This window comes from Austrofundulus limnaeus, unplaced genomic scaffold, assembly GCF_001266775.1.
Source record: "Austrofundulus limnaeus strain Quisiro unplaced genomic scaffold, Austrofundulus_limnaeus-1.0 Scaffold289, whole genome shotgun sequence".
In the NCBI taxonomy this organism is placed as follows: domain Eukaryota; kingdom Metazoa; phylum Chordata; class Actinopteri; order Cyprinodontiformes; family Rivulidae; genus Austrofundulus; species Austrofundulus limnaeus.
Genome location: NW_013952691.1, coordinates 79,899 through 90,960, shown reverse-complemented (window position 1 = coordinate 90,960; position 11,062 = coordinate 79,899). Strand labels below are relative to the sequence as shown.

At 39.4% G+C, this 11,062-nt stretch overlaps 1 protein-coding gene across 2 annotated transcripts in view; it reads right to left on the bottom strand.

Annotated features, from left to right (window-relative positions):
* Nucleotides 1-3,289: 3,289 nt before the first annotated feature.
* Nucleotides 3,290-11,062, bottom strand: part of ncor2 (nuclear receptor corepressor 2) — an 80,489-nt gene continuing 72,716 nt past the window's right edge. The window contains exons 40-46 of one of the 2 annotated variants that reach the window (XM_014021352.1): nucleotides 10,353-10,528; nucleotides 9,204-9,314; nucleotides 8,379-8,518; nucleotides 8,238-8,291; nucleotides 7,797-7,988; nucleotides 6,156-6,335; nucleotides 3,290-6,078 (exon numbers count right to left, since the gene is read on the bottom strand). In XM_014021352.1, the coding sequence (XP_013876806.1) occupies nucleotides 5,888-6,078; nucleotides 6,156-6,335; nucleotides 7,797-7,988; nucleotides 8,238-8,291; nucleotides 8,379-8,518; nucleotides 9,204-9,314; nucleotides 10,353-10,528 (1,044 nt within the window). In that variant the 3' untranslated portion in view covers nucleotides 3,290-5,887. The remainder of the gene's footprint in view (nucleotides 6,079-6,155; nucleotides 6,336-7,796; nucleotides 7,989-8,237; nucleotides 8,292-8,378; nucleotides 8,519-9,203; nucleotides 9,315-10,352; nucleotides 10,529-11,062) is intronic. The other variant, XM_014021351.1, reaches the window with a different exon arrangement.

The following is an 11,062-nucleotide window of genomic DNA, read 5'->3' as shown; positions in this document are numbered from 1 at the left end:
TATATATATATATAACAATCTGCCCTATGGTTTGTTCACTTGAACTAATTGGAATGACAAAATAATCTCCTTTTTTTTATCAGTCAGAAATCTACAAAAAAAAATCATATGGTACTCTTTAAGTTTTTTTTCCCTGAAAAACTAGGGAAAAATTGATTTAGGCAACTATTTTAGGAAAGTATCAATGTTCTGAAAGTGGATCTCTATCTTAGTATTTCACAGCAAACAGCTTTTTATGTGTTTTTATCAAATGTAATGATTTGTGTTGTCTTTATGTGAAGCTCGTTTTGTTTTGTGAGATCAGAGACAGAAATGCTTCCTGTGATGATGAAGGTTGCAGACCCCTGTTTGAGGGTCAGGTGTTTCTGAAACAGGGACTGGTTGATTTGTTTTATTGGTACCGAAATTCTTTTCAAACCTGCTGGAGTTTAAGACACAATAAAAAAAAGGACAATCAGAGGGCTGTAAATAACTCCTCTCTAATAAAAGAAATACCTGCAGCCTGAATCATTTTCAGCTGCTTCAGAGGAAACAAGAAATAAAAACTGCTCTAAGTTTAATGTAAAGAACATTTAAGAACAACTCTCAACTAAAGTAAAAAAAAAAAGAAGTTCCAGAAATGGTGAAATTAATTTGACATTAAAACCTAAAACTGTCTGAATAATGTTCAGCCTGAATAATTCCCATTTGATCCATTTCTGATCCAACACAGATCAAATCCCTCAGAAATCTCAAATATGTACAGAGTGAAGCCATGAAACCACAGGAAATTTCCATTTTGAAGAATTTCTTATTTTCCTGTGCTTCACATCTTTGTCTTATATAACCAGAAAATCCATTTAGATGGCAGAGCAGGTCATGCTGAGACTTCAGACTTTACCTCAAATGTGTTTTTTTTTTGTTTGTTTAAGGTTACTGTTTTCTTTTAGGGTTCATTTTATTGTGTAGTTTGGAGCTGAGACGGTTCATCARGACAGCAGGAAAGGCTGATGAGGAGGAGGGAAACAGGAAGTGGAATTAAGAGGATCTGTTAGATAAAAGTCAAGTTTCTGAGTGGATGCTGGAGTTCTGGTTTTTGTGTCGACGGTCTGTGGAATGTCAGGACGTGAGACGAGAGAAAGTTGGATTGAAATCCTTTTGGTGGTTTTATGTGTCGTGTCTTCTAACACTTGATTTTGTGACTGTAGATATTTTCTCTGTTGTATATGTGGCATCGAGGCACTTCATGACTCTCTTTATATTTTTGTACATCGATCATTGTTCCTGTTCTGATTAAAGATAATTATTTAAAAAGATGTATATCCTGACAAATAAAACAATCCAGAGAGAAATCAAACTTATTTGTGATGTTTTTTTTTTTCATGCCGAGTCAGCATTCAGTTTTTCTGATCAAAGTTTATTTCTGTACATTTCTTTCTGCTGTTAAAGACATTTATAGAACAAAACATTCAGCTCATTTAGGAGATAGGTGCCATGACTTTAGGTTTTCTCTAAATATTTCAATTACAAACATTTCCCCAAAGAAGTACATTGAAATCCTTTCAGTTTATTCAAGCTAGTGTTTAGCTACTTCTAGCTTTTAATTGCATTTTTGATACTTTTAGCTGTTAGCTGGTGTTCTGGTGCTTTTAGGTTTAAAAACTCAGTTTCAGCCTCTTCTGCAAACTTCAGTGATTCATTCAACACTCATTTCCCCCACTGTTTACACAGAAAACACATCTTTCTGGTTTTATTTTGTGCTCCAAGAAAGAAAGAAAAAATAAATAAAYTGTTATCACATCAGACCTTCTTGACCTGAACACGACCCCCCACCACAGACCCCCTCCAAACAGAGAAAAGGTTGAATACATTTTTGTTTCCACCATCAGGAGCACACACTGTGCGTTATTAAAGCGCAGGCACTGAATATCAGCCCAGCAGCTGCTGCAGCCAGACTGTGGGTCCAGAGTTCTGGACCGGGACCTCCGGTTCTCCCCTCAGCRGCATCAGGTCCTGCTGGATGAGAGCGAGCTGCTTCCTGGTGTAAGAGGTGACAAACATGCTTTAACTCTTGTGGAAACAAAACWAAACTAAACTAAAACTGTTCAAACATTTGACAATAATGAGTAGATTCTACTGGTTTTTATTTTAGTGCCATTGTGTCTGATAACAGAATATCCTCTGAGCCACTGGACAGAATTCACTGAAACTTTCATATCTACAGTGTAATAAATCTAAGTTAAAATGATAATCAGYATTAGCAAACACAAAAATAGCTCAAACTCGGTAAGATTGTAGTTATTGAGCTGAGTGGTATAACAGAGTCATTCACAGAACAGACTTTTTAAGCTAATGCACAAGATTATTTTAAAGGTTTGAWCAAAACGGCTACAAATCATTTTCTATATGAGGTGAAAAAAAGTTATCGATTCCTTTCAGGAATGTTTAGTCTTTAATTTTGAAATTAATAAAGTTTAAAGGAGAAATCAAATCTCCAAAAATTAAAATTGCATGAATGTCATTTAGTAAAACACATAAAATACAGGTATCCTTTCATCAAGCCTATTACTACAACTTGTTTTTCCAAGTTTTTATCTGTAAATAGTGATTTTGGGGGCGGAGTTAGCACCCCAGGTCATGACGCATATTGKGCCACCGCTACCTTCCAGACAACGTGAAGAACCTGCAACCTGGTTACTGTCCTCCTGTTAATCATTTAAAGAGGAAACAGAAATTTTTAATTCGATTAGAAGCTTTGATTTTGGTTTTAAATCCATATTTTAAAAGCAAGTTGGTAAACAACAAATCACAGTTCCACCAAACAGATGCATCCTGACGTACATCTTTGCAAACAAAATGTTTTGTAAACGACTCAAAGGTCACGGGTGAGCTCTGCATCACGTGACCCGTGGTGAAGATGATGATGTTTACATCTGGAAGAGCTGGATTTGATCAAAGCAGAGGAAAGATTTTAAGCAAAACCGACAATTGTTTAACCTGCAGCTGCTACAAACATTTTACCTCAAGTTATAAACTTTGTAACCTTTCAAAGTTTGATTAGGTGACCAGTAAATTTGACTTTTATATGATTCCTCACCAAAAATAAACTTCTGAAGTTTGAACATCTGAAGCCTGTTTTTAAACTTATTTCAATGTTAAAAAACAACTTGRGTTTCTTGTGGTTAATGACTCAAATGTAAGCTTGCACTGCCCCCTGCTGGAGGCTAACTTTCATTACACCAAACCATCTCTGCAGGACATTAAGAATCAGTGAAGCTTCAAAAYCAAACAATAATGTGACGCTGGGACCTTGAATGGCAATAAGCTTTTTATTTAAACATTAAGGCAGTGTCTTTTTTTGTTTGTTTTTCATTTTTACACTGCTATCCACAAAGCTTGCTGGTGGGCATGTAGAATTTAACCATGTGAATATTTTTCTTTTCATAATACCAACCTCGAAGCAAGCCACATAAATATTTACATCTCTTCAATTTTATGTACAATCCTTGCTATTATACAGTGGGTTATAATAAAAAAAATGCACAAAATGGTTGAACAATGTATTGTTTTTGTCAACTCTCTCCGACAATCAGACAGTCCAGGGAACAAACCAGCAATCAACTTTGTACTTTTAAGGTCTGAATGAATTTTTTTTTTGATTTATGACACAGGTGAGCCTTGAAAAACACTTTAAAAACCAAAGAAAAAGAATAGATGCATGTTAAAAACTCATTTTGATGTACTTTTAAAACATTTTGTTGAGGGAACAGCTGGATATGGCTTTGTCTGTTTAGTGTCACATTCTTACACTTCAGCAGTGGAACAGGGATTTACATAGAGTGCCCAATGCACAGAGCCTGGCTGTGTTTTTGCCTCGAGCGACGAAGTTAGACACCCTCCTGCGGTCCGAATAAAAAGAGCTAAAACACAGCTGAGATGAGCCGTCAGCAGGTAAGGCATTCCTGGATGCTTCACCATCGACACTAAGGGTGGTGGAGGGAGAGGAGGTAGTCCTATAACAGTCATGTCTGTGCTGTGAAGAGTCCACCGCCACAAAATGAGCCAAAGACCAACGAGTCTTTCTAAACAAACTCACTTCCATCATCAGGCCGTTTCAACCGTCGGAGGGAAACTGTCCCCGCTTGCACGATGTCAGGAACCTCTCTCTTAAAACTACAGAAACAAAAGTGGCCTTTAAAATACTGCATGAAAATGTGAGAACATGTCGACGAATGTCACGCAATAATGCCACCGCAACGCCTTGCTCTCCACTTCCTCTGAGCCGAACGGACGATGAAGGTGCGACAAAGTACACTTGTAGCAGAACGGCATCTGATGGAGGCCAAACAGAGCAGARGACGATGGGTTAAACCGTTGGGAGATAAACGTCAGCAACAGATTTGGAGGAAAGAGGGGTAAAAAAAACCCTCAAAAGGTAAATTTAAAAAAAAAATCAGGACGTTTCGTTTCATTTTCTGGACATTAAACTCTGGGAGGTAAAAGGAAACTTGTGCGTCACTCTTCAGCACTATACATGTAAAATAAATGGCACTTAGCACTAAGAACATCTCATAACTGTACAAACTCTGCCAGGACGAGGAGAGGACTTGAAGCAGCTCCTCTGGGCAGTAAAAGCTCAAAGGTCAGACCTCCTAGGTGGGACTCTGGGAGGTCATCTGAGTCTGACAGAACCATAAAATGAGGGTCATGGAAAGATGGCTTTTTGTCACCTCTTTATTGCAAAGGAACTTCCGAGTGACGCTGTGGAATTTGCTTTTAAGCAGCTTTAAAGGTTGGTCTGCAACCTGCTCGCAGCGGCTTTCCTATCACTCACGTTGACGTGATTGTCGCTTTGAGCAGGGTAGCGCTAAAGTAAAGTTTAAAAAAAAAAGCGTAAGCAGCAAGACCGAAATCACCAGACAGGCGCTAAAGGATCCCTCCACAGTGAGATTTCTGTGCTGTTTGACTCCACTTTCACCTGCTCCTGGAAACAGAGGGTTTTTTTAGTTTTTTTTAAATGCCACTGTGAACAGATTGACAACTAAGTGCTCCATATCCAAAAACCGTTTCAACAAACACAGACATGGTTAATATAAAAACTGTGAGAAAGTGTCACTTGTCTCAGTGCCATCCATCTGGCAGATCATCCCCGTCCCACACATTCCTGAAGTCAGCGGGGCTTTGCCTTTCTCCAGGCCAGCCCCAGTAACAGATGACATCAGCAATGAACCGCTAGTTTACCCTGTAAACCAATGATATGACCCTCCCCCCACAATAAGCTCTGTCCCCTAATCTCCACCCCTTAAGAAAAGAAAAGAAAAGGAAAAAAAAGATACATCTTTGTAGATAACAGACAACAAATGACGCCATCAAAAGTTCACCATCAATTTGTACTAAAAGTCTCAGCTCACAAACACGGGACTGAACTGACAAAAGTTAAAGAAGAAAAACGATTCTCCTCCTGTCTCCGTGTGTTCATCATTGTAGTGGTAGCAGGTCGCCGGCACCTGGACTTCACTGTGAAGGAAACGTGTCRGTCCTCACTGTGAGGTCAGGTCCAACAAACGGTCTGTCTCTGGAGCAAGAGTCCTCTCCAAAAAAACAACGCAGTACGTCCCAAAGGTACAGGTCGACGTGTCTGTACTGATAAGGCCAGTGAGGAATCGTAGCAAAGAAAAGAAAACGAGTGATTTGTCCTTCAGAGTAGTCCTGGAGTGAATGCATGACGGAAGTGCAAACACACAGCGAGCAGCAGAGCTCCACTTCATCACATCTGAACATGACTATGATCTAATGAAGGAGATGCAGGTTGGGCAGGTCTCAGACACTTCAGCAGCACTGTGTGTGTGTTCTCTGTGTGTTTGTGTGTGTGTGTGTGTGTGTATGCAGCTGAAGTGGTCTTTGTGGGTCACTCGCTGTCAGACAGGGTCTCGTACTGTGACATGAGCAAAGGTTTGGGCTCCTCGTCCCAGGAGCGACTCTGCCCAAGTCCTGGTCCCTGGCCCCCCTGTTGACCAGAGGAGGGGGAATGAGCTGAAACGGTCCCACTGGGGAAACGCATCATCAGTGGGTTACATGGGTAGGGAGTTGGCGTTGAACCTGCAAACAGCAGAAATAAAACAGTTTAATTTAATGACTTTGTCCAGAGCGTGTGTCCACATGGGTCTGATCCAGACCTGCAGACAAAGGCCGGTCCTCCCAGACACGGTTGGTAAGTGGAGTTCTTCTGTTGCAGTCTCCCTCAGAGTGAACAGAGGACACAGATGAAGGCCTCTCACTGCCAGAAAGACCTGGTCCTGGGGACTTGGCTTTACGCCCGTTGGAGCGCCCATTACCCTTTGTGGACTTGGAGCCACCTGCAAACAGAGACACAATTTACACTGTTTATAGACACTGAGCTGTCTCTGTCTCTGTAAAGATTACAGAACATCAACAGTAAAACGTTTGTTATACAACAGATTTTAAATTAAATCTCATAAACATGTTTAMAATTCCGTACCGCGTTTTCATCAAACTAAACTAGAAAGAAACAACTCAATAAATGTGAGGGCAGTGGTTTAAAGGCTGCTTTAAAAAATGCAGGGCTGTCTTTCAGAACAGAGTTTAAACCCTGAACAATCAACAAGTGCTTTAAAATCAGTGGAGATAAAAACAATCACTACATGTAGATGAGAGTTTTAAACCAGTGTAATAAATTAAGTTCTAAAACATGCTAGTAGGAATTAAATGAGACATATCCTGCTTTTAAATTATTTTTCACATTTAAATCACTCAGTTGGGGTCTATTTACAGTGGAACTACAATGTTTTGGTCTGAAGTCCTCATTGTAACTCCACAAGCCCCTCTTTCACCCCTTTACTCTGGCATGTCTCACATCAACTCGTTTTGACACTGTCTCTTTACATCCAAATGAGGCACTTCACACCCCGCCCCCTCCAGCGTCCAGAGCGATCCATTGTACCTCAATAGTAGGGGTGCAACGATATAGAAAAATCACAATTGAGTTTGGTTCAGTACTTGGTTTGATTTTTTTTTGATAAAAAAAGAGAAATGCCCATGCCTTTTTAACTTGTAATTTATTCAAATTAATTTTGAACATTTGTTTAATCTCTAAAGTACAGTTATTAAATTAAATGTTGCTGAAACAGCAAGTTTCTCAGTGGATCTGCACTCAACAATGCAGCCTAGGTGAAGTAGTTGAACGCAGATCCACTGATCTCTCAACACAGAGCATCTTCAGAAGACAAGTTGATAAAGTAAATTTTTAAAATCTGTATTGTTTGATGTGTGTATTGAACCTAAAGCACTGTACTGAACGGTTCAATACGGGTACATGTATTGTTGCACCCCTACTTAATAGAGAGGGGTTTACATCTATATAGCTCCACAGGAAAATTAAAAGATGTCAACAAGGGAAGACTTGTCCATCCRTCTATCATCACCTGCTTCTTTCTTTCAGGGTCACAGGTGACCATATTCAGCTGTCACAGTGAGAGGGGCGGGGGACACCCTGGACAGGTCAAGGGTCCATAGAGACAAACGAGACAACTATAGCTCACACCTAGGGACAACTTAGAGTTACCACTGAGCCTAACAGTCATATACTGGTCAGCAGGAGGAAACCAGAGTGCACAGAGAAAACATGCAAACTCTACACAGAAAGGTCCCGGGCCGAGATTCGATCTAGCAACCTTCTTGGCGAGAGGCAACAGCTCTACCAACTGAGCCACCGTGCTGCTGGCACGTCGAATGATGTAAGAGAAACTAAATCCATGATGTGAACATCATCAAATATTAACAAAGAGTTTTCAAGGAACCTTGTGAGAATGAGTCTTCAGCCCGTCCATCAGCAGCTGCAGCAGAACCTGTTGGGTTGATGGTGCTGGATGGAGAGCGTTCTTCTGCTGAACCCTCGTAGTTCCCCATCAAGGCCTTTCTGATGATGGCCTCCAGGCCTATCGAGTTACCGTGCGCCTCTGGAGCTGGGTGGCTGCGCTCGTTCACCGTTACTGTCAAGAGAAGTGTTCTGGTGAATTAAAATATGTAAAACAGCAATACATGAAACTGAGAATAAATATAAATATATACTTTGACACTGGTGTAAGCAGATTTATCACATATTTCTGCTCTCTACTCATTTGACCCAGTTTCAAACAAGTTCATGTTTGTGTTTGAAGAACACTGAGTTTTTCAATCTTTCTACAAAGGTCCTTCAACAATGTTGAAGCCATTACCAACACTACCAACAGTTTGATTACCTGCAGTTGTGGACGCTGGCATATTGAAGATTTCTGTTCCTGGCTGACTAGTATCTGAAAAGACAATCAAAGAAATCAAAGGTAAGATTGTCCTCTTCTGGTAAAACATGTTTTCCATTTCCAAGCTGAGGTCAGACTCACTAAACTTGCTGTCATTTCCTATAACCATCTTCTTGCTTATCTCCTGTTTCTTAGACTTCACGATAGCGGACGTGCTCTCTGTCAGCTTGCTGAAGAAAGCTGGAGGCTGAGAGGAGTTCGGAGGAGAACGGGAGCCCAGTCTGCAGGAAGGAAAAACAAGCCTTCAGTTTTGTCTCAACAAATCCTGACCTTTATCTCAGAAGATGTGGGACTGAAGTACAGTGAAACATCACAGTATAAAAACTCAAAGCTCATCCTAACAGAYTTATTCTTTCTTTACTGAAACACTGAAAAAATATTCAATGCCACATTTCACATTAGATGCTTTTTTATAAAATTAAACCCCTACCAGCAAGAACAAAACCTAATTACCTAATTTCCCTCTGGGATCAATAAAGTATTTTGGAATTGAATTTGAAACTATTTGAGGCTGCAGAAACTTTAATTTCTTGATATAATTCACAAAAAGTAACATATAGAAAAACACAGGAGTGCGTTGCTCAATGATAAGAAAGGAAGATGCAGCTGAAATGAGGTTTGTTGTTGATGCTACAGTGAAAGAGGCTGAGGTGAGCAGGCAAGCTGTTCTGCTGGCAGATTTTTCAAAACGTAGCAGAAACTGGAAAGTAAAATTTCTCTGTTTCGGTGTCTGATAGCCATAGAAAATCAGTAACAAAGTACTGTATAATTTGGGGATTAAAAAAACAAGCAAACTTTATTTCTGTGTTTTTGTTAAATAAAAACCTTTCAGCTTATGAGCAGAATAACCTAATTTAAAGCATGATGACAATGTTGGAACAGTTTAGCAGCTTTGTGAGGACGTACCCCTGCTCGCCTCCCTGGATGTCAGGATCAGAGTTGGTTCCAGGAGGAGACACTGGTTCAATGCCGTCATTAGAAACACTGACAGGTGAAGACTTGGACTGAGGGGGAGACCTAGAAACAGTAAAAAGATATAATTACTGCATGTGTATCGGTGTTACTATCCATTACACTTAATTACTGAAGACTAGGGTCACAATTAGTCGACGCGGCATTTTAATGTTGACGCATCGTATTATTTACCCATGTAAATGTTCATTTGTAACTGCAATGCAATACATGAACTGCAGGGGGCAGAACTGCTTCTATTGTCTGTGGTTGCATTGTTTACTAAAGAACAGGTGCCGGTCTGCAAACCACAGAAGAAGTCACGAACAAATCAAAAAGCTGTAATAATGACGAAACAAAAAGATGATCACTTCAAAGACTTGCCGAAAATCAATCAAAAGTAAAATGTAGAACACAGTATATAATTTCATTTGTATCATGTTTACATGTATTAATGTTAAAATTAGGGCTGCACAATATACCGCAAATATATCGTCATCACAATATCAGTGTGCGCAATATTCACATCATAAAGGACAGCCTGGAGTTAAATAATTGTTGACAAATGTATTTGAACAGTTTTGAAATGCCATTGCCAAAAATGCTAAAGGTCACAGAGTATGACGTAAAGATTAGAACGGGAGGGGAAACAAACTAAAAAACATATATCACACCTGATATCATCATCGCAATATTTACAAATATTATAATCATCGCAAGATTTTCCAATATCGTGCAGCCCTAGTTAAAATACATCCGAGGTTCAAGTTCATTTGTTTCATGGGTCATTATTTTAATTTGCTATGAGRACGTTTCTTCTTATKTTAGRACAGAAACACTGGAAACGGTGAACTTCTCAGGTGTGAGCAGGTGAGATCAGACTGGCGCTGGAACAGGAGGTGGACACACAGATGGATGTTGTGACAGAAATAATAGTCGTTGACTAATCGACTAATTAAAAAAATAATTGCAGATTAGTCGACTATCAAAATAGTCATTAGTTGCAGTCCTAATTAAGACACATTTTGTTTAACCCTAACCCTGCAGTGGCATTCAGAAATAGAAATCCTTCGTAATAAAGAGTTAAGGGACGGTGATTCCTACCTGTCTCGGTTACATTCTCCACTGAGAACATCTAAATAGCGGGACCCTTGGACAAGCTCCTGTGAAGTGGGTGGGAGCTGGGAGGCACTGGCTGGACGGGTCAGGTCCAGGATAGGGTGGTGATAGTTCTGCTGTTGCTGCTGGCTCTGCCTGGTGTAGTCTTTAGTTATCACCTCCTGTTTGCAGAAAACATATCTTTATCGAGAGACACTGCACATTAAAACATGCACTTAACATAACCAGGATGTGATTTAGGATGCATTTTTTCCACAGCTTTAAATAGATGTTTTTAAAATAGTTTCTTTGTTTGGTTGTCAAAGCGACAACTTTTTTTGTTTGGGGAATGACAGAACGGATGATGAAGATGATACAGATAGAATTTGTTAAAATACAAAGTTGGTTTCAAATCAATAAACTATCATTAAATTTGGATAAAACTAATTATACGATATTTACTAATAGAAAAATAGCAGTTGATGTTCAATTTAAAATTGATGGTGTTACAATTGGCAGAGTCGGTGAAGTTAAGTTTCTGGGTGTCGTTATCGATGAGAAGCTGACTTGGAGATCACACATAAATAATATAAAAGTAAAAATAGCTACATCAATTGCAGTATTGTATAAAGCTCGAGAGTTATTTAATGACAAATCTCTATATATGTTGTATAATGCAATATTAGTTCCACATTAGTTCATACATTGTATTGAAA